This window comes from Synchiropus splendidus, chromosome 4 (genome assembly GCF_027744825.2).
Source record: "Synchiropus splendidus isolate RoL2022-P1 chromosome 4, RoL_Sspl_1.0, whole genome shotgun sequence".
Taxonomy (NCBI): domain Eukaryota; kingdom Metazoa; phylum Chordata; class Actinopteri; order Syngnathiformes; family Callionymidae; genus Synchiropus; species Synchiropus splendidus.
Window position 1 is genome coordinate 20,238,880 of NC_071337.1, and position 27,040 is coordinate 20,265,919.

Genomic DNA, 27,040 nt, shown 5'->3' on the forward strand with positions numbered 1-27,040 from the left:
TTCCTGGACCAACTCTACAGGAACCGCGTTATTTACCTTGAGCTGCCAGATTGTGACAAGATAACTCAGGATGACTCCTAATGTGTGTTTTTGTTTGTTGCCACTGTCTTTGTGCTCAAATTGCCACCTTGACAGCAGGTGCTGATAATGCCTTTGGCAAGTGCTGTTTCGAATGCAGCTTCGCACGCACACACTCACACAGGCGATGACTTCTAAATCCAGTCCAGCTCCCAACTGTAGCAGTACACCTCAGTACAACCAGATAAGAGTGAACATCTATTGTTGGCCAGTCAAAGCAGGTCGCCACCGGAAAGTGGCTTCTCTCCGGAAGACGTTCTGCTCCACTTGTCTGCGAATGCAGAATCCATTACTGATGGAAAATGTATGAAGCAATCGCCTGGAAGGCGACTGCTCTTCTCAGCGAGCCGGTGGGTGGAGCTCCATGTGCTGCTCTGACAGGGCTGCAGAATAACCTTGTTAAGAAGTCAGAGAAGAATTGTTTCAACTTGGAAAGTGATCACATTACTCTTCCACTTAATGAGAGGCCGGTCCGCACGCCAACACCGCCCATATAGACCGACAATCGCTCACACACACGCTCTCACACCTGCAGACAATTAGAGTCGGATATTGACGCCTGTGTGTTTTTGGACTGTGGTGGTGCCAGCATGTGCACACAATGGGGGGACCTCAGTCTTGTCAACAGTGTCACATCGTTGTCCGCTGCTGTCGTGAGCTGTTGTCACTGTACAGCAGCTCTTCAAATACGATTATTATGAGCAGTGGCTTGGTCGCTTTGCTTCCCTGATAACAGGCCTCTGTGTCAGACACGTTTTGCACAAGTGTTTGGGTAGAAGCAGCTCTAGGCAAACAGACAACTCTGATCTGAGAAACAACCTCCAGTATTCTAGCTGAAGTTTGGTTTATTTGCACCTTTTGTGCTGGACTCCGATCTTGAACTCAAGCGCTTCTCTTTATCATGCTGCGTGAAGCCCTTCACTCCTGCCTCTGCTTTAATCACTCTGTGAAAATAATGACACTTGACTTGACAAGTCCCCAGGTCTCTCTTGTTCTACCTTAAAGAAAATGTCTAATGCAGGAAATGCCTCCATCCATTCTCTTTCTCTTATTGAAGTTCATGTCGCCGGGTACAAAGTAGCCATAAACCTCCTCCAGCTCTTTGAAAATTTGATTTGGCTGTCGAGTTCGCACTCCCCTGGTCCACTGCAGTCCGGTACAGCTCACTAGACTTCCTCTTGATACAGATGTGAACCGTATTATTTAGGAAGGGTGAGTGGTAGGAGTTATGAAAAGGGCTGTCAAACTCGTTGTTATGCCTCGAAAGAGCTTCAATACAGTAACACTTCAGATTGAGAACACATTTTAAATATTCAAAAACAAATTATGTGTTTATTTACGATTAAGACTTTGTTGTTATGGTGTTGTTTAAAGTAAAATGTTGGTGACTATTCAAGAGTAAAATCTAGTCAGTCTTAATGATGACTTACTGGATAATATACTGTGAATACATATATGAATAAGTACTTTATTAATGGTTCTAAATGATCCTTAATCTAAAGCCTTACTTTAAATACTTAAAGGTCATGGTGTTCAAATCTCTTAGAGGTTGTATGCGGGACTAATAAAGGCCATCTAATATAATATAATGTAATATAATTTCAGTTTAAGGAAAGCAATAATTATAAATTATTAACTTCAGGTGAGAGGGAATTCAAAGAGAGAAAGATGCATGTTTGTGTCTAAAGAAGAAAGAAAGACTGAGGATGTCAGTCAGTGGCGATGGAAGACAAATGGTCTATTTTGAAGAGAAATATGGATGAAGAGAAAGAATTGATACGCTTAATGCTAAAATCACCATTTATGAGTTGAACTCTTATTTCAAGTCATAGAAGTGTCAGGAGTTGAAGATTAGATTAGATTAGATTGTCACAGCGGGAACAGCAAAGACAACAAAGTTATTGAAGACAATAAAGATATCAAAGACGAACAACAAACGACATAGATGTACACAAAACAAACACATTCACAAAACACGAAGCACTAAGATGCACATTGCATATTCAAGAAAATGAAACACATAAATCTGAACAGGACTAAGCGGCGGTCAACTGAAGATGTATGTAATAAATGGTGACAGTGACGATTGTGGTTTGTCCAGCACCCTGCGTGATAAAGAGTCACATTCCTGGTTGTTGGATTTATGTCGCTCTCAGTAGTGGTGTTAATGTTCTTGATGCTGACAAAACGTGCAGTGTGGAATCTTTTTTGTTGCAATGTAGTGTGTTTTATAGTAGCATCCAGCTTGTTCTAGCAAGCGTTAATACATGAGAAATAACAGTATGAAAGGAGAGCGACAAAATCCTGCCTCTGGCTTTTTGAACAGATTCAACATTTTTCCTGTCAGACTTTGGGAAGAAAACAATGGTCTGCAGAGAAAGCACAAGCCCATCTGCCATTGTGTTTTTAGCACCACAAAAACTGCACTTATATCATCAAATGATGCAGAACTTGCCACCACCTGGATGTTCCAGCGTCCCCTGCATCACAGTGGACTGTAATTACGATCTCATAATGACTGAGCAAATTATAAATAAAATCCACTGGATCAGCAGCGCTTTTAATTACAGCAGGTCACAAACCAGGTCTGGAGAGAAACGGCGTGGTCTGTGGCGCTACAGCTACAAACAGGATAATAGAGGAAGAAGCTCAGTGGGCACCTGATTTGTGTTTTTCTCTCTTCTGGTGCCAAAACCAGCGTCGAAGAAGCAACACAAACATGTTTCTTGGCAGGTTTTCCTCTGAGCTCCAAAATCTGCTTTTCTTTTGCCGCTCTCTTCCCTTCCCAGCGAACAAGTGGGAACTCGCTTCACCTTAGACATGCGAGGTTGAGGAAGCGAAATTACACTCAACATTAAGAAATAAAGCTAATACCTAGTGATGTGTTGCCCTCATTCTGAGTCTCAGCCGACTCAAACACAGCTGCTTGATGTTCTTATTTAAATTATGCATTCATGATGCATCGGCTGCTGTTTGCATTTGTTCTCTCTTAGGTATGAGATTCCAGTTTTTGATCATTGGCAGCATGCTCGTCCTCGCGACGAGGAGGTTGCAACTTTAGGGTCGGAGAAATGAAACCATATGAGCCACATTGATTGAAGGGCTCAGCACGGTCTTTGTCCGAACTGAGCAGCTTCGTGTCAGGTTCTTCTGTTTCACGTTCATTTGTGTTGTAAATAGTACGAATGAGTGTGAGGAAGACTTGCAGAGGAATTTCCACCCATCTATGACCTCGATCTGAAATATGGTTATTCATTCTTTCTTTCCCTTCCCTTGTTTATTTTTGACTGTCAGTGTTCAGTGGAACCCCAAACAAGTAGGAGCTCACGCGCATGGATTCAAAAAAACCTTGGCTATAACACACCTAATGGTATTAATTAATATTCAGCAAAGATTTGTGCTGACAGTTCATTTTTAACACAATCGGAAAACAAAGAAAATCATATTTTGGGAATTGCAATGAGTTCTGGTCCCCCGGAGAGGGATTAACACGCTGACATCCCACTGAGGAGCAGCACTATTCTTCAGCTTCAGCATCTTGAGCTGGTTGGAAGTTTGCCAACGCTGCAGTTTTAACACTGACCAATTAAACATGTTCATATATCACGCTGGAAGTAATAAAAGTGTCTAATTACAGTGAGAGATGCCCTCCCCCAACAAAGAATCATTCCAATCTCGCTGGCACTGGCTCTGTGATGTTTGTTACTTTTTTGACTGATCTATTTAATACATCCGCTGCCCTCGGGACGTTTTTCTTTCCCGTGGTTCATGATCAAAGAGCCGGCATTCTCTTTCGTCAAATCTGCTTTGTGCCGTTGATGGAGTGTTTTGCGTGGAGTCAGTAACAATGTTTCCATTTGTACAGCCGGATTAAGCCAAATCTGATTTTTCTGCATAATTACGGGACAAAAAAACCCCCTCTCTGATTTGTTCATTGTTTCTGTGAGGAAAGTTTAAAGATCATTTTGGGCATCTTTAGAAACTGCTCTAAATATCATACCATGTTTTCTCCTGACAGCGCCTTTATTTGGTTTGTTCGCAATGATGGAATGTAAATATGGTCTTCAAAATTGGATGATCTGACATTCTTGTGTCTTGCAGGACTTTAACACACATAAAGATGAGGGGATCAGTGTCATCTCTGCACATGCAAACAAGAGTTCAATTCTGGTCCAAAGTGGTCCCAAATGCCGACATGCCTGTGTCAACTGAAATATTTGTGCGCAAGGCCCGTTCTAGTTTTTCCTCAACATTAATGTCTACTGATCCACTTTTAGAATCTCCGGAAGGACAAAAGGTTCAAAATGGTCAGATTCTGAATTCTGGTTCCTTTTATCAATTCCCGACAGTGAAGTCCAACCAAGTCCAGCTGATCGCAGTTATGGAAGAGTTTGAGCGGTGAGGGATGGAAAGGTGTTCATAAGGCTTCGTTCCGTCTGCAGAATCGATGTAGCATTACGTCGGCCAAACCTCTTTGACATCATGGTATAATGACAAAAGAGTGTTCCGTGTTTGATCAGTGATGGTGGCTGAGCTAACAGCTACATTGAGGGTTAGAATGCCGCTAACTCTTGTTGTCAGAGGAAATTGATTTGTTTTCATTATTTCACAGACGTCAGATTTCCGCTGCTACTCTGCTTGTTTTTACTGTGCTATAGAGAAGTGACCCCAGTCTGTCTCCTGTGTGGTTGTCCGGCACCTTTTCTGTTCCAGATCAGACAGCACAACTCAATCCTGTTTCTCTGATGCTAAATCCACAGAGCTTTTTCAACTCTCAAGTTCCCTCCTGCAACACAGTAGACTGATAGAGATGTTTAAGAACATCCTTTGTTGTTCCTGACTCTTTAAAAATTGTTGGAGGAACCAGATTCAGTGAGTAAGATCATAAATGGAATTTCTCTAATCTAAAGCAATACCCAAATCTATTGACACTAACTGACCTAATTCTCTTCATTTTTTTCCATTGAGAATCTAACCGAAAGGTTAAGCAGTATCGATATTGTCACCATGCGTGAGACTAGGAAATGCGGCTTTGTAGAAACTGTAGTTGGCTGGTGCATGTGGTCAGTAATGCATTTATGGACACATTATCAGCGACAGTACCTGAAGAAAATGGCAGGCTTCTTTCTCCCTCTGGGTCACAAGCCTTGTCCAAGAACTATTTGAGCCTCTCAGCTGCAGTCAGAGAAAGTTTCAGAGGCTGCTGAGAAGCAACCTACCCTTGTGTGCCCCTGTTATGCCCAAAGGGCTCTTGGCCATGAAGAGTGACTTTGCAACATACCCTTCCCTCCACTTCTGTGCACAAGCACTGCACACATGCCAACCCAGTCTTCGGCTCTCCTCAAAACAGGATTTCCTTCCCTTCCTCTGATCTCTCCTCCTACGGCGCATTCAGCACCAACAAAACGATCTGTTTGGATGTTTCTGCGAGTGGGATGATGTCTTGTCTGAGGCTGGTGTCCATGATGTTTTCAGGGAATCTTAGCCGCCTGTCATTCACTGTTCCAAGGTGGCCTGTCTCATCTTGCAGTCAGCGAGGTGGATGTGGATTCTCCGGCTCCCGTGAATGAGATTTTGTGAACTGTACTGATGGACTACTTTCAGCACCTGGTCATGGCACCTGTGATAGCAACCATAACATTGCAATTGAGAACAAACTCCAAAGTTTTGCAGGTCTCCAGTGAGATCCAGAAATCTCCAGTGAGATCCAGTGAGTTCAGTCCTCCAGGCCCTGAGTTTGTCTTGTCCATTGCTTCACCCTGCTGGTCCACTTGCTGTATTCCCTAATGTTGGACCACATCATGCCGTTCCTGGTGTTTTGCTTCAGCACATTTTCACCTGAGTGCGACAGCATCCTCATGAGTGAAGATGCTTCAGTCATCTGAATCTTCATTTCGCCTCTATTGTGCTGTTTTTCGTATTCAGATGTGGTTCATGCTGTGCAGCTGCCAGCGCTACTGTTCTCACGCTATGCCATCTGATGCATGGATGCGATCTGACTGCTCACGCTATATGTCCATATATAAGTGCGATATAGAAGAAGCAGGAAGAACAGGAAACCGGAGTGCAGCCATACAAGAAGCAATCTGACAGAGGGCTGCGAGGGCCGCGAGACGTTCAGTTTTAATACACTTGCCCCATATGGTGGCAGTAGTGTGTCATTGAATTGACTGGACAGCTGCAAAGCTGTGATCGTCACCAACTATTACGTTATTGAAAAGAAAAAATGATAAAGAAAGTGAGGCCGCCTCTCACAACAGTAAACACTGTTCATGAAAGCACCTGCTGGAGCAGCTTTTAATTGGAACATTTTATGGCGGTGCTGTCTTTTACACTTTACTTATCTTCGTTAGAGATTATTTATGGAAAATATCCATCTTATGATATTCAGATGTTTCTTTATTATATTCATTTTATTCAGATTTCTTTTCATGACGTAACGTTTTTCCAATTTTCTCAACAGCATCAAGTGTTTTTTTGTCTTCAGTAAATTTGATGAGCATGACTTGCACCTGGTTCTGCTGCTGGTTGGACTTTTCCATGACAAATATCTTTGCGCTGATCTCATGGTTTCATGTCATTTCACAAGGTTTTGGTTTGTTTACATGTACGGTTATTGAACAAAAATGAAATGAGTAATTCTGAAATCAGAAATCAGTAATCACAGCAAAGAATCAGTTCTAGACCTTGAATGGGCCACGGACCCATTTGTTCTGGATCAAAAAGGTGCTGTAACAATGTATGTAACAATTTTGCCAAATGTTGGTCCAATCACACAAGTGAAAAAGTATGTCAAAAATGAGCCAAAAAGCTTGAATTTTATTCTGAAAAAAAAAAAGGATCTGAGTTCTAGAACACCCACTATAGAGAGTTTCATGGTGTGAAACAGGAGACAAGTGTGAAAACACTACCACAGTCCATGAGTAGAGGGTTGGAGCAAAACCTAGTCGAGGGAAGCACCTGTGTTGCAGGTATTTAACACTTAAGGCTTGTCTTCTTCCACAATGTCAGGATTAAAAAAACATGATGTGGCAAGTATTTGAAATCATTAAATCATTTTCTGATCAAATGATAATTTAGAATCAGTTAAACATGGCCATTAGCATATGTACATTTCTCTGAGAATTTTCTTCAAGTGGATGTACAAAGTTTTCAGTGGAAGCCTTTTAAAGCAGCTCGGGTCCTGCAGGTTTTCTGCTCCTCTGCTCTGAATAGCAAGCAGCTTGTCAAGACTTAGTGCTCGTGCAAAAAGAATCATGGCGTTTCATTATAAATGTGTTTGTTCTCTCTGGATGTTTGCTGTGAGCACTCTATAGATTACAAAAACCACCAGCTTGGCCTTTAAAACTAGGAAAGCAAATGAATATTTGCCAGCGAGAGTTGATGAGATGCTCCAAAGGAACTCCTCACTGGGTTTGTACCTGCTGCCATGGACACCGGACAAAGGGGGCCAGGAAGGCAGGTGGTCATTGTGAAACCCTCTTTTCTTCCACATGAGGATCCATGAGCAGGCGAGACGTCTGGGAAGAATGTCAGCGCTCTGATTATTAGCTGTCTGTCAGCCGGGCCGCCGCTGTGAGCCGAGGAGAGGGGAAATGTAATGAACAGTGGAGGCTGAGATGAGAGATACTACTTGACATGTTCATTCCCTGCAAATCCTGCAAAAAACAAGAATGTTAGTTTTCTGTAATGATAAATATTTCTGTGAGGAATCATTCATTAGACAAACTAGAACATCTGTATCACATGTAACACACATGATAACCTCTGTCTGAGAGTGAAGCCTTTGACGAAAGCACTGCAGAAGTTAATGTGAAACAGAATTACACTCAAGGATTCATATATATAGCTTGATGGGCAGAATGTAATAAAGCTGGAGTCACTTGAGGTATTCTCTTCTTCCCATTGATGGACAGCCATGACAGTACTGGCAATACAATAGACAGTGTTTGCTGAGAATAGGCAAAATCTGCCAATTGATCTGCCTCTGAGAGGAAAGGTTGGTAATATTGCTCCCCAAAATTGGTCCAACGTGCAGCTGCCAGAGTCTGAAAAGTTGGGTGGCATGGCACCTGAATATATTGAAGACAAAACAAGTAATGAAAACAGAAACACGCCTGGAAGCCACTGTTATTGACAGAGTGAGTGGGGGAACATCAGAGACTACAAACCAGAGCTGCTAATTCATCACACTAAAACCAGGTGTGTCATCAACGTTTAAGGACCGAGTGGGTGGGCAGACTCACTAAAACAGAAGGAGCAAAAATCCACCCACTAAAGGGAAAATGTGAAGTGACTAGAGAGAGACTAGAAAACCTACCACACTACTCTTTTCAAGCAATTTAAAAACATAGAGTCAAATGGATCAACTTCCATGATACAGGAATTGTGTCAAGTTCCCGGCCATGTGGAATAAATGATAACAACACATTTATCACATGAATATTGATCTACTTTAGTGATTTCATGCCGTTTTATGAAGTCAGGTTTTCCAGTTTTTACCTACAGTAGTTCGACACAGTGCTAGGTGTGCGACCAACCGCAGTGAGAATCCAAAAAAGTGAATGAACCTTTGAAACCGTCTGAAACTCACTTTGAACTTAATGTACTATCAAAATCTAATCACTTGTAAGTTTGCCCATTTCTACCCGACACTTCAAATCCACTCACAACTTTTTGAGTTCTGCTGATTATGATTAAACCCTGCCGGAGGGAACAGAAAGTCCTTAACAAGTAGCTGAGGCAAAAGGAAGTTGAATATATATCTTGCTTGAAAAGACCCCAACATGTCTTCAAAGTAAAGCAGGTGAAGCCGAGGTTTGCTAGACGGTACCCACCTCATGATGAACGTTCAACTAAATAGAGAAGTAAATTAAAGGTGGTTGAAACCGTTTCAGTAGTTGCTTCTTAGTAGCTCAACTTCATGACATTCTCCCTTGACTCAGAGGAGAATCTATTTTATGACAGAGGCTACAGGCCATCTTAAAAAGGGCTGCATCACACGCAGAAGTGGGCCATTGAGCACATACAGTGGCAGACAAAAATTAGACACAATCTCAGTCATTGTCATGAAGAATCTTGGAAAATTGTTTTTTTTGTGTTTCACAAGGTGTGCCTGCATTAAATAGACACATACATCAAAATATTTTTGCTTGTTTGCAAGGAAACTGAACCAAACAACAATAAGCCATCATTTCATCTCAAATAATATTTCGTAGTCTTGCCAGTAGCTAACAGTAAAATGCATCCATCACCTAAGCATCAGTATTAAAATACTCCAGCAGTAATGGCACTTATCTATGAGATTGGGAGTTGGATTCACTGACACTGAAACGAAAAAACAACAACAACAAGACCTTTCAGCTCACAAAACCACTCCAAAGAACCCTTGCACCCTCCGGGCTCGACGACCACATGCACTTCTCACCGGGATTCCTAGCAAGAGCAAAACATCTGAACCTGCGCTGCCCAGGTGCCCAAACACAATGATCCCATTACTCACTCCACCTCCCACCAAGACATCGCTGGACACACACCTGAAGGACCTCCTTTCATCTAAAAGAGAAAGTCAACCACCATGAGCAAGTTCTGTTCTCCTCTGCCACCACTGACTGTTATCCACCGAACATCGCGTCAACAGAGCCGGAGCAAGAGGAAACAGAAAGTTGATAAAAGACTGGACAGGTCTATGTTTGGTGACTAACGTGAAGACAATCTGCTTGTCATCTACACATCTACACACATGTGGGACAATGTTTTCATGATCACCTTAGGAGATCATTGTGCTATAAGCTCACAATAACTCACTTATGATGGAGGGTTTTTCTTCAAAATAAATGTAGGTAAAATAATCAGCTAGATTCAGATTTAGGCATTTGCATCTGGAATCATCTCCCCCACCAAAGCCATCTTTATATATATATATATATATATATATATATATATATATATATATATATATATATATAGAGAGAGAGAGAGAGAGAGAGAGAGAGAGAGAGAGAGGTATATGTATGTATATACCTCTATAATAATTATTATTGTTATGTATTTTGATGATATGAACCATTATTTGAGCGGTAGCGCATGTTAATACTAGAGCCTCCTCAAAATTTATCATTGTGGTTGAATGCAGCCCGAACATTCACGGCCTATTTAAGATGCCAAAATCTCTGTCCTCTCTTTCCAGGAAACGGCCCAAGTACACAAGGAAACTCATATTCTAAGTGCAACAACAAATATGGATTAACAAACCCAGCGAGAGCCACCGCTGCCATAATGAACTGCAACTATTCCGCCTCACAAGCCTTTTGGGCAGATGTGCTCCACATTGTCTGATGCCAAGCACATTTGGCTCCCTGCTTAACAAATCATCTAGAGTCAAGTCTTTGGCTTAAGGAACCGCAGGGCTTTTTGCATATCCTGCATACAAATTTTGTTGATTAAATATCGGAACGGCTTAAAATAGTTTCCAGGAAAAAATTCTCACAATTCAGGACACTCAGAATGGCAACTTTGCTGATGTTTTATAATGTGAAGAACCAAGTCAAACCCAGGTCTCACTCATTCAGACTTCCTGTAACGTGAGTTCAGCATTTGTTGACACATTGCTGGCAGCGTTTCAGATTCTAACACAAGAACCGGCGACAAAAAGAACATTGATCTTCAATAGCCTCGACTCCACCTACCATAAAGCTCAAGAGTTGCAATTGCTGACTCATAATTTGATAACTTTGTCGTCAAACTGGCAGGTTAAGAAAGGAAACTGAGGGAATAACAAGAGCAAGAGCAAACCCTTGTTGTCCTCAAATGATGACATCATTCTCTTAATGTGAGTGTTGGATTACTAATAACAACCTATGCTTGAAGCGTTGACTGCAAAACTCCGGTTTTTCTGATGAAAATGGACAAGATGTTTTCACCAATTCTGTGATATTGAAAACTCTCTTCTCATGTCCGTCTCTATTACTGCAATTTCAGTGCCCTGCACAGAGGCCTGCAGCCGAGGCAGCAATTGGCGTATCCCCCTGAGGGATCCTGGAGGTCCTCACAATGTCAAGACCATGTTATTTTCCAAACCCATTCAAGTTCTGAACCTTGTTAAAGATGTCCCTGCAATTCCTCTTTCATTTTGAAGCATGCAGAGCGCAGCCCGACTCAGCTGCCGAGTCTGATCGTGTCAGGTTGTCCTGGTTTAGGGCAGAGATAATCGAGCTATCAGTCGTTCACCTACGTGACGACGGGTGGCGCCGTGAGCTCTTCAGTCCTTCCGGTTCCTGTGACCGTAGAGGAAGAGCAATTGAAGTTGACAGGTCATGTGAAGCTGTTATACTGAAGGCTGTAGACAGTGGTTGTGCTGTAGACAGGGTTACCTGTAATCACCATAGTAACGGTTGCAACATGGCGGTAATGTCGTCTCTTTCTGTGGTGGTGCAGCTTCTGCCGACACTTGCCACTGGAGGCAGCCACAGGAGTGCCAGAGTGGAGGTGTTATCTCACGACCTGGTCTCCCACTTAGACTCCCAAAGACACCTGGAAAACGGTAGGCAGACAGAGCACGGGTCCTTCCATGGTACCGGGTCTTGACACTAGGAAATCATGGTCCACGTCAGTGGTCCAGGCAAGTCCAATCTTTGAGCTCGGTCTCCATCCAGCAGTCTCAACAGAACTTGTGAGTGAACTGAGGAGCTATGACGGTGGACCATCATCATCCTCATCTTCCTCCGACTGTGCTCATGACAGCTGCTTCAGTAAGATCAGACAGCGTCGTGTGTCGGGGGTGTCGGGGTTCACGGAGAGGACAGGCGCAGCACTGGAACACAGGCAGTGTAAATGATGAGCGGCAGCACTGACGTTCTCAGGATCGTGTTCTCATTCAAGCTGGTCTCAAGGCAGAGTGGGGATGACTTGCATCTCTTGCCAGTGGGATGCATCATGCACTGGACCAAACACAGAGCATGCATATCAGGACTCCATCTTGTTTGGACATGTGAACATATGTTAGCAAGATGCAAACATTTGAGGGGTCTATCTGTGAGTTTGGAAGCTGAGGACATGAATGAGAGGGTGCTCCTTCAGAGTGACTCGATGAAATCTGACTTCTGATATACCTGCACATTAAGAAGCATGACCATTGTTGTCTGTATCCTGAGATGGAAACACAGATGTTGCTGTGGACCGTCGACAGGGTTGATCACTCAATGGCTTACAAATGATCTGAGGCGTAAGAAAGAGCCCGGGAAGGACTATAGGGACATAAAACACTTTATACATTGGTTCCCAGTCCTGCTTTTTAGGAATTTTAAGGTGGTATTGGTTGAGCAAAATACCTAATCTAGCGCAACATGGCGCACAACATCACTACATCCATAACACACGATCCCAGATGAGACCAACCTTTAGCCCACCTGTAGGGGGTGCTATCCCCTTCGATAGCTCAGTTGGTAGAGCGGAGGACTGTAGTGGCTGGTAGCTGTAATCCTTAGGTCGCTGGTTCAAATCCGGCTCGAAGGAAATTTTGGATTAGTCTTATTGTTGCGTGTGTTTGAATTTGACCCACGCAAGCGCAATTTCTGTCAACAGTGATCGTGCTCACTGAATTGTGTATCAAAAACTAATGTATTCAACACGATCACTTAACTAGTTTTGAGTGATGCTTTTTTGTTGTTTTGTTTTCATCAGTGAATTCGATTAAAATGCATTCATTTAGTATGTGTTTCCCAACTTGAAAAAAATTTATGGCATCATATAGTGACCTGTACGCGATTAATAAGAATGACCTCGATTATTTCCGCACTAGATTCAATCAATTAAATCAAACAAATGATGGAGACAGTTAATATTGATGTTTTATGCTTGATCGTGTTTCTTTAAAGGGGCTTTTTACTTCCACGTTTGTAAATGGATAATGAAAACCAGCCCACGCCAGGTCTCCACGGCTCTAAAGTGTCTCGTCAATAGAAGTAAAACAAAAAAAAACATCACGTAGTTTGTGGGAGTCTTCTTTCCAATCAGCTTCCATGAACCCTACGAACCAACTTCACTGGGATTCCCGCAGCATCAACATAACGAAGGCGCCACCCTGTGGCGTATCTGAGCATTGCATGGTTCCACAGAACCGAGTGCATGGTTATAAACAGAGGCGCGAGACTCTAAGGCCGAAAGGTTCGAATGACTCGTCTTCTTCATCAAACTATAGAAAAAAAAAGACTATTTACTTCGTAGGCGAAAGAGGCGTTTAACGAAGTCCGTCTCCTTCGATAGCTCAGTTGGTAGAGCGGAGGACTGTAGTGGCTCGTAGCTGAAATCCTTAGGTCGCTGGTTCAAATCCGGCTCGAAGGAATCTTTTCTTCCCCTCACCTGTCAAATTCGTCTTTGTTTTGTTTCCTTTTGTCGTGGATGTGGGTGTATGGTTGCGCTATTGCAACAAGATTATTGAGGATATGTTGCGGACTCCTATACTCTAGGTGTCGCTGTGCAACATTCAGTTGTTTACACTGGCGAAGTGAGCGAAGAACAACAGCACCGCACACATTTCGGTAGTGGCGATTATAAATATGCAAATAACCTGGAAAGCTAGATATTGTTTCAGTTTTGCAAGTAGTTGTGTTTAGTGTTACGCCTGTATTTGCTCCACATGGATCAAGACACGTTGAAACAGCTGGTGAAGTTGACGCAGGAGGGGAATCTGCGCTCTCTGCAGGAGCTGATGACCGACGCACTGATGCTGGAGGTCTGCGGGAAACACCTGGGTCGCTCCGGGGACACGCTCCTGCACTACGCTGCCAGACACGGACACTCGGACATCGTGGAATTCCTCGTGAAGCGAGTGGGTGTGGACGTAGAAGTATACAACAACGACTATAAGAGACCGCTGCATGAAGCCGCCTCCATGAGTCAGTTAGCCTGCGTCAAGTTTCTTCTCTGGGAAGGAGCCACGGTGGATTCGCTGAAGAAGGCAGATTGGTGAGATTTCACTTTTCACTTTTCCTGAAATTGGTGATGTGTACCTTCGATAGCTCAGTTGGTAGAGCGGAGGACTGTAGGGCTGCTTTGCTGATATCCTTAGGTCGCTGGTTCAAATCCGGCTCGAAGGAAGTTTTTCGTTCATGAAGTGGTGCAACTGCTGTTATTAAAAGATCGTTTGCTGGGGGTACAGACTGCCTCTTGTACCTTTTGTCAGAAACCCTAGCCTGTGGCTGGTTCCAAGTTCAACCAAGTGGTGTAATTCCTCCAGCGTCTGCTCCCATCCAGGAAGTCAATCTTCACCCTTCCATCTTCCAGGACCCCTCTGATGATGGCTTGCACGCGCAGAAACCGGCAGGTGATCCAGGAGCTTCTGAATCACTCCGCTGACCCCATGCTGAGGAACAAAGATGGGTGGAACTGCTTCCACATCGCCTGCAGGGAAGGAGATCCCCAGGTCGTCCAGCTGCTGCTTCTTGCCGCGCCAGATGTTTGGAGGACCAAGAGCAAGACGGGCAGGACGCCACTGCACACTGCAGGTGACACCCTCATCTGTCTGCTGGGGGTCATTCATGCTTTCCCTCATGGCTGATATTTTCTGCTCATGTTGCAGCAATGCATGGCTGCCTGGACGTTGTGGAGATCCTGCTGGACAGGTAGGGGATGGTTCTCTTTATTAAATTTAGATATTTTATTCTATAAATGGACTTTTTGGGAGATGCTTTGCTGATGTGAAATAATGCTGCACTCAATTTCACTTTATAAGCTGTGCATTGGTTTTACTACTTAAGCATCAACATTCTCCCCGCACTTAAAGTTACATTCTGGGCATTAAATTACATTCTCCTACATTTTCTTAACTGAACAAGTACAAAAGTAGATCAGGTTAAGAATACACAATTTCCATATGTCAAATAAACTTGCCTTAGTAATGTTGAAAATGAAGTTATCATGGTATGCCATTTGAGATACAGTTCAGCTAAGCCGTTTAAGATGGTGCTAGAATTCAGCTTTTCCTAGTCGTTAATAAAATAAGTCATTTTTTTCTCGTCCAGATGTGACTACACACCTGACACTGCTGACAGCTGTGGAGTGACTCCATTCATGGACGCAGTCAGAAACGGACATGTTGCTGTGGCCAAGCTCCTGCTGGAGAAGCACAAGGTAAGCAATGAGTGTGAGGTCAAGAAAACTCTCGAACATGTACAAACATTCATCTCCGTAGGCGTCTCCGTCAGCTACTGACACTCTCGGAGCTCAGCCTGTTCACCAGGTGGCCGTCACAGGCCAGGACGCAGCACTGCACTTCCTCGTCCGGGACCTTAACATGGACGTGAACCAGAGAGCGACAATAATCCAGCTCACCCCTCTTCATTACGCTGCCAAGGTTGTGACCTTAAATCTAAAAGTTGTTACTCGAGTGTAGTGGTAAACCAAAATGTTTCCACAAACAGTAAACTAGTTTTTGTTCTTAAGGAAGGGCATGTGTCTACTTTGAAGACGCTGGTGGAGCTGGGAGCTGATCTTCAGGCACGGGACAAAAAAGGAAGATCAGGTTTGGGGTTTGTAATGTTGCTAGTATACTAAGTAGTGAGTTGAGCTCATATACATACATATGAAGACATAAGTCATTGGCCAGTTATTCTCGCCTGTTACTTGTAATTTACTCATGCAATGAGGGACATTGTCTGATCGATGGAGAATACCAGGGTCATGACCAGTTCACAGTACTCCCTCCCTCCAGCACAACCAGACACCTCATTCCTTGCTCCACATGCATTCAACTTGTTAGCTTGGAACGCCCCCTACTGTCCACATAATCCAACCAAACAATGAAACGGGCTTCCTCTCTTTAACACCAGCCTTACTGATCACTTATTTCTGTTATAAGGGAGTCGGCTACTGTCTCAGCTACATAGGGCAAGAGGCCAGGGGTAGGTCACATGTCCATTGCACATATTGACATGCAATTGTGGTCAGTGTAGATCTGAGAAGTTCAAGAATCAGGTGATCTAGAGAAAGAGCTGTGTGTGACAACAGTACACAACTTGACTCCTCTGTTATGTAGGTATAAGAATAAAGATCAACATATTGTACAATCATACTTGAATGGATCTATTTAAAGTGCATGAGCCAACCACAAGGTTAAAGCCAGAAATGCGTGCTGACTACAGTTTCATAGTCTGATGATCGGAAAAAAAATGGGATTAAAAGGATTATAAAAATGATGCAGCTGACAAGTTCTTATAAAATCTTGAATGTTGTCATGTTTGTAATTGCCCTGATATGTTCAGGAAGTCCAAGTGGCTCTTGGTTCAAAAACTAAATGTTATAATCATGTCAATATTCCAGATGAGTTGACTGATAATATTCTTCTTGTTCATAGCTCTGCACATGGCTTGCATAGGTCAACACACACACGTCGCCAGGACACTTTTACAGCTCGGACTCAAAGACTCTGAAGATTCGTCCGGCACAACAGGACGGCAACTGGCTGTAAAACCAGACTTGATTCAGTTGTTTGAGTCAGAGTTTAAAGATACGTTGTGATCAAACTGTTGGAGCAGGAGTTGTGAATGTAAATAAATAAAATGGCAGAAAGGTTCATCAGTTGTCGTGAGGTTTAAGACAGGTATTTATATTTCACATTCTGCCAGTGACATGTTCAATGTGTAATGTGTAGGTGTGACTAAACAGGTCCACCCTGCCAACACAAATAAAAAAGTATACTCTGCATCCCACTCTAGTGCATCTGGAAGTTTGCAGCCTTGTCAAATATTTAATTTAGTCGCTTAGAACGTTTGATCGGAAAACCTTTTATCTAAGCCCTCAATTTGCAATGATTTATTATACAATACCCTTAAAATATATTTTCTGATGTAATATTTTCGCATTTTTTACATACATATATCTTACATACATATATTTTGTATAGGGAAATTCATATGATAAAGAAATCGAAATCTGAATTTAACTTTAATGTCTTCATTTGCATTGTTTTCTTTTTTTTTTGTTATCTCTATCAATTAAAGTTGCATTGTCACGTTTCACCCCGAAGTTTTATCAAGCTTTCAAATGCGACGACTTTTTGATTGACAGACCATCGTCCACGCCCTCCTTGAAGCGCCTGACACAGAAGCCCCGCCCCTTCTCATTTCCAGCTCCTCGGAATCACCATTTTCTTCTTTCCTGTCAAGCCGGAGCGGCGAGCTTTAACGGTCAAAATGGAGGAAGAATACGACGTTATCGTCCTCGGCACCGGACTGACGGTGGGGAATGGTCGATTAAGCAAAGTAGAAACTGTTTCTGCAACCTGTTTGCGCCTAGCGGGGGAGCGCGGAGCTAAGCTGGCCTAATCACTGAGGCTAAGTAGCTAGCTTTGGTCCAGCCGAGACGGCTACTGACTGCGTTTCGCCTACGGTCACTTTGTTGAAGTCGCCCTTTGTGAAGGCTTGTCAACTATAACAACTTTTAAATGAAGCATACAGTGAAATACAGTTACCGTAGCCTCTCTCAAAAGGGATTTAAGTAACGCGAGCCCATCTGTAGAACCAGCAGCGAAGTCGTGTCGGTTACCTGTTGGAGTTACGTGTCGTATACTTCACTCGAACACCGCTCTCGCAATGATGAATCAAATCTGCGGTGCTTAAAATGATAGCGCTGACAGGGAACTCGATCAGATCAAACCACCGTGTGCGTCGGCAGCCTGCACAGACACGAGCAGAAACGACCGATTAACTGCTTATCCAAATCACAGGATTTCCCTTCACTGTACTGTTGTTTTACTCGAGCAGTTGGCTTCCATTTTGCAGTTGTTGGGGTTTCCGCATTGAACGGTGCGACTCACCAGCGGCCTCTTTTAAAAGCATACCGAACTTGAGATTCCGTTTATGGCTGACGCATGACAGGAAGGTCCCGTGACGAGAGACAATCCACGGATCAACGGCCCAGCTTTCTTTGAATTGTACCCGTGTAGCGGAGTTTTGTCTCGTTTAGGCGAAGCCAACAATGCATCTTATTCACAACAAAGTTTTGGGTGAGTGATCCAACTGATTCTGCAACTCATTAATCAAGCATTCTTAATGTTTAGTGAAAAAAAAAACAAGAAAAACCAAGTCATGATGGAGCGAAATTGAGTCCATTCCAACTTTAATAAGAAAGGTTTGGTTTGTTCATGCTGTGAGGTAAAATGTGTCTGTTGAAGGAGAACCGTTTGGGTTACTTAAGAGGATCTGTTTTGCTAAAAGATAGAAAATGTAATTTGGGAGAGGGATAAGATTTTGGTCAAGTCAGTTTTAATACGTTTAGATTGTTGAAAGAGATATGACATAGCGGTTGTGACCAAAATGTTTGCAGAACTAGCTGGAAGGAAAAAACCTTTTGGCCACAAAATGTGTGACTAATATTTTACATTCCTGTTAGATTTTAAGTTCCATGTTATGTTGAAGTATTTATGCACAGTTACTTGTATCATGACTGATGTTGCAAATATTTGCTCCTTGGTCAAACTTGGTCTAAATTACACCATGTAATTGACTTGACAATGAGCTGTATGGACAAAAACTTTTTGTTTCAAGGTGAAAATTCTAAGCAAGTGTGGTAAAGAAAGATCCCAGGCAAAACCATGTGACTTGTCATTGCTTTTACGACTAATACGAATTTTTAAAGTTGTTTTCCATGCTGATGTTTGACACAAGATGTTCTACAGTAAAGTTGAAATGGCCTCATCCACAACAAAAATAATACTTGTTCTCATAGTCACGCTTTGTGATATGTTCTCATATGGAATCCTCACCCACGTGTTCAGAGCACCCCTTACTACTAGTTATCTTAGTTCCTGATTTTTTTCCCCCTTCCCCGCCATTCATGACCAGGCTTGCTAGATTATTATAATAAAACGGGACAAACGAGACAGAGAAGTACAGAAGTGTTTTGTATTCATAGTTCTGACTGTCACTACTCTTTTTGGGTGTGGCTCTGTGACAGGGGAACTGAAAGTATAAGACTGGAGCACTCTTCTGTGTGCTGCTGCCTTTCGTCTGAGGAGCACACACAATTTATGTAATCGTTGCCTTGTTTAAACGTGTGGTTTTGGGCTTTAATTTTATATCAAGTTTATTCTGGGGAAAGGCAGTGTTGTCGTGCTTCTAATTTATGATAGACCAGGTCACATGTCGAGAATTTAGTTGAACTAATAAAGTTAAAGTCATTGATTTCATAGATGTGCTCGACAGTTGTTATAAAACTGTCACAAGAGGATGTGGGGAGAAAATCTGTCTCATGCTTGGGTGGTGTTTGTTGACAGGGTGTGCAGAGCACTCAAAAGCTGACTTTCTTGCGCTTGCATGCACACAGCAAACAGGCAATGTAGCGTCAGTCATACCTCTGTCAGGTCAATATTCTATTCTTTTCTATACATTCTATTCTATGTAACTCTTTTACTTTCTGCGTTACATAATACCTCATTGGCCAGCCTGCAGCATCTCTGTGCCAAAGCTGCCATTGACTGTGCTGACTGTACGGCCTTTCCTTCTTTGGCTAGATATTGACCACCAGAGACTGGAGACCTCCAGTTTCAGTAGCAAAACACAAACCTACAAAATATGAATGTGCCTTTTTTCTATCTGTCAAATGTGGAGCTCGTAATTCTAACACTGATGAATTCTTGGCTCTGTCGTTTTTGTGCGTGACCAAAAGTGATTGTTTGGTTTGTTGAAAAAAGAATGAACTTGTTAAGTAGTTTTAATAAGTTATGTCCACTTAGAAGAAAGTTATCGCTTCACGTGTACTACGCTTTACACAGGCCCAGTCGTATCCCATATCAGCTCTGGTTTAAAGATCAACTTTTGAATAACAACGAGAAAAGGTTCAAAATGTGTTGCAAGGTCATTAAACTTCATCAACTTTATGTTGCAAAATGTCATGAAATGTATAATGTTGGTCAAAGCTGTTCTTTGAGCAGGTGGTCACGCCTGTACAATGAGGATTCAAGTGTCAGTTTTCCATAGCGCATTACATCTGTGCTGAACTTTTTTACCCGAGTAAACCGAGTTTTCTTAATATTTACGTTTTTCAGTGGTTGCACTCAGCTCTCGGTTGGGAAAAAAAGTTAAGCTTTTATGTACTACTGACTTCGGGTCCTCCACCACGTTTTTACAATGAGGAAGTCTGATTCCGAACAAACAGCTACCAGTCAGGTTCGCTGCTTGTATAGTTTGTTCATGTTCAGGAATTGAGCAATAAAGAGGAAGAATTACAGGCCAGACAGGTGCTGTGAGATTAAAAGTAAAACTTCCCTATGTTGTTCTCATTTGGTAATAAGTAGAACAAAATTAACGAATGACCCGTTAAAACCTTGATTCTATATGCATGAACACTTGTTTGAGTCACCAACTTTCACTATCAATTTTTTTTTCAGTTACTCGATTGGTGCATTAGTTATAGTCACATCTTAAAAGTTTAATCTGTGTTTTTTTTTCCTGGTAGGACGTGAGGAATAATGCAGCAGTGTTATGCATTCTGTTAACTAAAAGTATCTGTTCACCGACGTGAACAGGACAAATGCGTGTCAAAGCTGATGTATACCTCGGCAGTCAGTGACAGTAAGGAGAGTTTTATTTTTGCTTTTCCCTCACAGGAATGCATTCTGTCAGGCATCATGTCGGTGAAGGGGAAAAAGGTTTTGCATATGGACCGCAACTCCTACTATGGTGCCGAGAGTGCTTCCATTACACCTCTAGACGAAGTAAGTGGTTCTTATGATTTGGACAGAATGAAGCAGACCCATGTTGACTTCATACTTGATTGTTCATTTCGACTGTTTCTCTCCGCAGCTCTACAAGCACTTCAAGCTGCCAGGCACACCACCAGAGTCCATGGGAAGAGCTCGGGACTGGAACGTTGACCTTATCCCTAAATTCCTCATGGCCAACGGTACTGCTTTTGCACCACATTAGCATATTCTAAAGCCTGAAATGACTGCATTCTCAAACGATGTCGGTGTCATAAGACCAGTGGAAAAAAAAAGTTGCAATTTATAGTGTGGAAAATTCTCTTGCGTTTTTACACTAGCTCATCTCTGTATAGTTTTTCAGGCTTTTCCAATGTTGTCTATTCCTTCTAAAGCATGACATGTCTTCCTTCTCTAGGTCAGCTGGTCCGTATGCTGCTGATCACAGAGGTGACTCGCTACCTGGAGTTTAAGGTGATCGAAGGCAGTTATGTGTACAAGGCTGGCAAAATCCACAAAGTGCCCTCAACTGAGACCGAGGCGCTTGCTTCTAGTGAGTGCCGGCGAGGTGTAGCTGGTGACCTTTTTATAAGTTATAAAACCTTCTTTGTTGGTTTGGCTTTCAGGTCTAATGGGCTTGTTTGAGAAACGCCGTTTCAGAAAACTCCTGGTCTTCGTCGCCAACTTTGATGAAAACGATCCCAGAACCATGGAAGGGGTCGACCCTGAAAAGACTACAATGAGAGCTATTTTCCAGAAGTTTAACTTGGACCAAGACGTGATGGACTTCACTGGCCACTCTCTTGCTCTCTACCGCACAGACGAGTGAGTGTCCTCTTCTGTGATTTATCCTCTATTCATGTACACCGATGGCTGCACTTCATGTTCTCAAACCTCTGCAGTATTCCAGTGTGTCAATAGTGGCTTTCTACTGGATGATAGTTACACAATTTGTTGCTTGTTTACTACAGTCCAATGGAAATGCTATGAAAGCCAATTTAAGTCATGAAGTTATATAAGGTGTTCATCCTCACACCACCACTTCCTTCATTTTCCCTTCCTGCCCAGGTCCTCTTCCATGTTACAAATACATGTCCGAAGTGGTGATGATGATAGCAGCAATATTCGTGTTAGTCATGTAGGTGTTCATAACATATACACATGTATGGCACATGTTTAATTGAGTTTGTGGTCTGCCATCAAAGTCTTGTTCTCTTCTTGGTGTGACTGTCATTTGAACCTTCTCACCTACAAACCCTCAATGGGGAAAATGCTTCTTGGAATTAAATGGTTCCTCCAATTGTTTCCTTGGGCTAAAAAGGATACTATAATGCTGTCCTTCTCAAATAGTGGAGGGGGCACCTCGGAACATACGTTTTTGCTGTACTAGAATAGTGTAATTGCTCATCTACTCATGATTTTCTTTTTTCTCATTTCAGGCAAATTGATGCACTTTAAGTACAATGTTATGCTGAGGTGTTCTTGTAATAATTTTATAGACACATTATCCTATATACATAGGCAGCGGGTAGGGAGGGGTCGCAGGTCTTGCATTCCACACACCCACATTTTTAAAACCTAACTGGCTAACTTTGCGAATACCCCGACATGATGACACTGAGGGAGCGTGGCTAAGGTGAGCAGTTGTGACTGAGGACGCCACTCTCAGCCAGCGCTCATGCTGGGCATTTTGTATTTAAAACTGAAAACTTCAAACCAATGACCCTCAAGTCATCATGTCTCACGTCAACTCAAGTAGCGAGTCTTTAACTTCCAAGCCTTACATTTTTTTTGTTGAAGTCAAGTCACAAGTCATCAAAACAGCAACTGGAATCCCCATCTCGGCCGATGGGAGATAAAAACCCCGCTCCACCCTCAGTTGCTATTGTACACTAGTTATTTGTAATGAAGTGTGCGTTCTTCTCTAATGTCCGTGCTCAACAGCTGCAGACACTGTGCCAGCCCTGCTCTAACACCTGAACAATGAAGGGACCAGGTTCAGATGCAGTATTGTTACACAAATTATAGGCGGGGTTCATCTATATTTCTAAGAGGAAAGAATTTCATTTCTGTGTTAGTGCATAACTGTTTTACTACTCCACATGCACGAATACTTTGTGTGAAATTGTTTTATCCAGATTTTTATTGCCCAATATGAGAGCGCTGACGTGCCATATTTGTTCATTTAAATTGTCAAATGGTACTCTCTTTATTGAGAGCCTTTAAATTCAAATCAAAGCGAGTCGATACAGAATCAAATTGGAACCTAAAGAATTAAAAATGAATTGTGAGGTTCTTGACAAAACACAGACCTAACTTTAATCATAAACATAGATGTCCACTTCCCTCCCCCAGCAACAGTTGTACTCCAGCAAGGCGTCTATTCTTCACTCTCCTTCAGCATCTGGTATTCTGATGCATAAAGAACCGAGCGTAATGCCCTGTCTTTTCTACTGTGAAGGTGATCTGCTGTCCCTTGTCACATGTTCACAGCCTGCACACCTCTGTAGTCATTTATACATCACACAACACTCACCTTTATTCCCTCAGCCCTGCACATTTCAGTTTATTTTGTCCTTTGTCCCTTCATGGAGTTTTTTGGTAATAGGTATGACTGATTCTTTACTAGTTATTTATTTCCTCCTTTTCTATTGTACTGTTTTCTTCTGAATGCTGGTCTCAAGATCGCTATCTTACTTTTCCCAGATTACATTGAGAACAAAGATGACCATGCAACTTGGACTTGAATTGAAGAAGAATGCATTAAAATATGATTTGAAAAGAAAGGGGGGGAAAGTGAAATGTTGCAATGGCGATAGCCATATTACAGTGTGTAACATTGTCTTCAGAATCTCAGTGTTTTCTATGATTTAAATGTGTATTTTCTGTTTATCTGCACACATGTCCACCATATCCAACCTTGCATGGAAGTTGGTTTAGTTTGATGCCAGGTTTCCAAGTGTGTAACAGTTGTTTTCCTCTGTGCCCAGGTACTTGGATCAGCCGTGCATCCAGACGATAAAGAGGATAAAGCTTTACAGTGAGTCTCTGGCCAGATACGGCAAGAGTCCGTACCTCTATCCACTGTATGGTCTGGGAGAACTGCCTCAGGGATTTGCCAGGTAACTGAATATTCAGGGCCTGATATAAGAATATTCTTTGCTCATGATTTCTCCTATTTTTTTTTATTTTTTTATAAATTAGGTTGAGTGCCATCTATGGTGGAACCTACATGTTGAACAAGCCTATAGAGGAGATAGTGATGGAGAACGGGAAGGTGGTAGGAGTCAAGTCTGAAGGACAGGTGAGTAGTTGCATGCGTTTATCTGAAGTACAGTCGTTCTGGGAGCTGTTTGAAAGAATTCAGCTGCAGTAGCAGTTAGGGATGGCTGATACACGATATGCCGCCAAACACAATCTCCACGATGACAATTCTGCATCTCACGATAAATTTGATAAACACGTGACACACTCGCTGCATTGGACCTGCACACATGACGAGACCGTGCGCCCCGCTCTCCAGCTCTGTGGCGCTTGACAGCAGACACCGTCGTGTGACACCTGTGGAGTGTGGTGGACTTTGGTTCACGATCGATTTTTAATACAGGGAACCTTTGATAATGACACTGGTCGGGTCTGAGTCTCTGGATCCGTGTTTATTTTATTAGATGGAGTGGTGCTCATAGCTTCTCTGGCGCGGTCGTCTGGTCTCCTGCTGTGCTGGTGCCTCGGCGAAACACAGTGGTGAAAATAGTTGGATATTGGACGGAGCTCCACTCTTGTATTGGCAGTGGCATCCTCTTCCTCATCCCTGATTAGGGTTCACTGATCGCGGACACACTCGCACAGGCAGCGCTAATGCTATGACTCGGCATCAGTTAGGGACCATCAACAAATACTAAAACGTTCAAAGTATTTGGGAAATATTAAATAAGGCAAAGAAAAACAACCGTTTTAGGAGATTGTGAAAATGTTTTTTATCTCACAAGAGAAAGGACTGACAGTTTGTATCATGATTTTGAGAATAGAATATGACTAAATGATCACTTATTGAGATACAGCAGACAGACGGCTCAATTTAACCCCTAAATAAAACGACAGGGTTTTCTACGAGAGACATGAAACATTGAATTTCTCATCTCTACACTTGGTTAACTCCACTAATAAGTTTCATCATGAAACAGTTTCAAGTGAGACTGTAGTGTGTACCACACATGGAATGGAATGAAAATGGATTTATCGTGATAATTATCGTTATCGACGAAATTACTACATTTATCGTGATATCTTTTTTTGTTGTAGAAGTCATGGTAGTATTCTGACCTGCCTCATCTCAGCTGTTGTGGATGAGAGAGCATGTCATAGTCAAATGAAAAATTGTCCGGGGTCAGTGTTTTCTTGCAAAGAGCTCAGTAAGACTAAGTGAGAAGAGGGTGGGTTGGGGTTGTGACCTTGCTTTTCGTTACGTCACAAGTTTGTGACGTGTCATTTTTGTTATCGGCCAGTGAAATCTGGAGCAGAAGATGTTGACCTTGATCTGCTCCACACAGATTGCACGTTGCAAGCAGCTGATATGTGATCCCAGCTACTTCCCTTCCCACACAAAAAAAGTGGGTCAGGTTGTCCGTGTCATCTGCATCTTGAACCACCCGATCGCCAACACCAATAACGTGAGCTCGTGCCAGATCATCATCCCTCAGAATCAGGTCCAGAGGAAGCATGGTGAGTGAGGGCAGGAAATAATGTCACCTTTTAACTCATGGCGCAGATTGAAATAAAATGTCTGCATTTTTGCTCTCTCCAGACATCTACGTGTGTATGATCTCCACTGCTCACAACGTGGCTGCTGCAAACAAATACATTGCCATTGCCAGCACCACCGTGGAGACGAATGACCCAGAGAATGAAGTCAAGCCTGCCTTGGATCTCCTGCAGCCAATCGAGCAGAAGTTTGTCAGCGTCAGCGACCTGTTTGCCCCTACAGACAGGGGCACAGACAGCCAGGTATGATCTGTGGGGAACGGAGTTCAGGCCAGTGCCAAATGATCAACTGAGCGTAGAGAAGAAGGTTCATGATTTTAAGCTGAAATGACACCATATTTCTCAACCTGGAATGGAAGCTTTTCCTTAAGTGGATTCCTATTGGTCATGAAAAGACCTCTGATCCCGTGTGAATATTGTCCCCATGTGAAGAACAGGCAGAAGCTCCACATGCAGATTTTCACTTCTGTCTGTAGGAAAATCAAAGAAAAGATTAAAAAAAAAAAGCTTGAATGCATAAATCAAATTTAAGAGCATTACAGTTGCTATATCGGCAGTTTTTCAACACAAAGGGTTGCTAGTGAACCCTTTTTGGTGTCTTGCAGGTTTTCATCTCCCACTCATACGATGCCACAACTCACTTTGAGACCACCTGCGACGACATCAAGGACATCTACCAGAGAATGACCGGCTCTGAATTTGACTTTGCCGCAATGGAACGTCAGAAGAAGGACATCTATGGCGACGCTGCAGAGTAGAAGACCCTCTGATTCCTCAGTTGAATCATTGCTGCCGACATTTAAGTCTTTACACATGAGAATAGAGAGCGTACGGAAGTAAAATAAGCAACGGCGGGCTGACTGATCGTCAACAAGCGTCTGCCCACTTTCGAAGTTTCATCGTAGGCAGTTTAGTATTGTTGGTCATAGTTCAGGGTGCGAGCTATGCTTTTTTTTTCTTATCAAACACAATCACTATATTGTTTTAATAAAACTACACATGCTATTCTTCTAACATGGTTGCGCATATTCCAAAGATGCCAAATAAAATGATTAACCAGGTAAACAGTCTGTACAGGAGCCAACTGGATATTTCTTTTCATGCTAATATTTTTTCCCAAGTGTGCGGTGTGATTGTGACAAAAACTATTCAGCGGTTTTGTTATCGTGTGGTACAGTGATCCGTGCATTTGTTATCCAAAAGATTTTTTTTTTGCAATCTGACCTAAATTCTTTGAGGCTAGTTCCCATGGCTGAGCTGAGCGGCTACTGAAAGTATATTCAATTTGGTATTATGCACAAAAAGAAGAGGAGCATGGCGTCACTGTGTATTATCAGTGTGGTTGACTGTAATCACTTAAGATGGACCAAATGTGTGCTGAAGCAGTATTGTCTTGGTCAGAGCCCAGTGAGACCTTGTTCTGTCTTGGACTCACAATGACTTCTGTACTGCAAAGTAAAGACAACAAAAGAATTTCGTCAAACTTGTGTCTCCTGATTTTTATTT

At 42.6% G+C, this 27,040-nt stretch overlaps 2 protein-coding genes, 1 long non-coding RNA gene and 3 other non-coding genes across 7 annotated transcripts; 5 read left to right on the forward strand and 1 right to left on the reverse strand.

The window, feature by feature from the left end:
* Positions 1–12,503: 12,503 nt before the first annotated feature.
* trnay-gua (transfer RNA tyrosine (anticodon GUA)) lies at positions 12,504–12,591 on the forward strand. Its single transcript is given in 2 exon segments — positions 12,504–12,540; positions 12,556–12,591. It is a non-coding gene; the product is annotated as a tRNA-Tyr (tRNA).
* A 740-nt stretch (positions 12,592–13,331) lies between these two features.
* On the forward strand, positions 13,332–13,419 carry trnay-gua (transfer RNA tyrosine (anticodon GUA)). Its single transcript is given in 2 exon segments — positions 13,332–13,368; positions 13,384–13,419. It is a non-coding gene; the product is annotated as a tRNA-Tyr (tRNA).
* A 159-nt stretch (positions 13,420–13,578) lies between these two features.
* ankrd16 (ankyrin repeat domain 16) lies at positions 13,579–16,773 on the forward strand. 2 transcript variants are annotated; one of them, XM_053862225.1, is made up of 7 exons: positions 13,579–14,043; positions 14,362–14,582; positions 14,657–14,699; positions 15,099–15,207; positions 15,269–15,430; positions 15,520–15,605; positions 16,430–16,773. In XM_053862225.1, exons 1-7 carry the CDS (start codon positions 13,715–13,717, stop codon positions 16,503–16,505), a joined length of 1,026 nt encoding a protein of 341 aa, XP_053718200.1. In that variant the 5' UTR covers positions 13,579–13,714; the 3' UTR covers positions 16,506–16,773. The 2 variants fall into 2 exon arrangements, with proteins under 2 accessions (XP_053718200.1, XP_053718199.1); XM_053862224.1 differs by having other exon boundaries at positions 15,520–15,598.
* trnay-gua (transfer RNA tyrosine (anticodon GUA)) lies at positions 14,087–14,174 on the forward strand. The gene is given in 2 exon segments: positions 14,087–14,123; positions 14,139–14,174. It is a non-coding gene; the product is annotated as a tRNA-Tyr (tRNA).
* On the reverse strand, positions 14,822–17,930 carry LOC128757147 (uncharacterized). The gene is made up of 3 exons (XR_008414362.1): positions 17,830–17,930; positions 17,620–17,749; positions 14,822–15,192 (listed from the first exon to the last, which is right to left on the reverse strand). It is a non-coding gene; the product is annotated as an uncharacterized LOC128757147 (long non-coding RNA).
* On the forward strand, positions 17,156–27,017 carry gdi2 (GDP dissociation inhibitor 2). Its single transcript, XM_053862223.1, has 10 exons — positions 17,156–17,312; positions 20,681–20,788; positions 20,877–20,976; positions 21,192–21,326; positions 21,400–21,598; positions 23,764–23,895; positions 23,978–24,077; positions 25,324–25,495; positions 25,578–25,777; positions 26,140–27,017. Exons 1-10 carry the CDS (start codon positions 17,268–17,270, stop codon positions 26,290–26,292), a joined length of 1,344 nt encoding a protein of 447 aa, XP_053718198.1. The 5' UTR covers positions 17,156–17,267; the 3' UTR covers positions 26,293–27,017.
* The last annotated feature ends 23 nt before the right edge of the window (positions 27,018–27,040 follow it).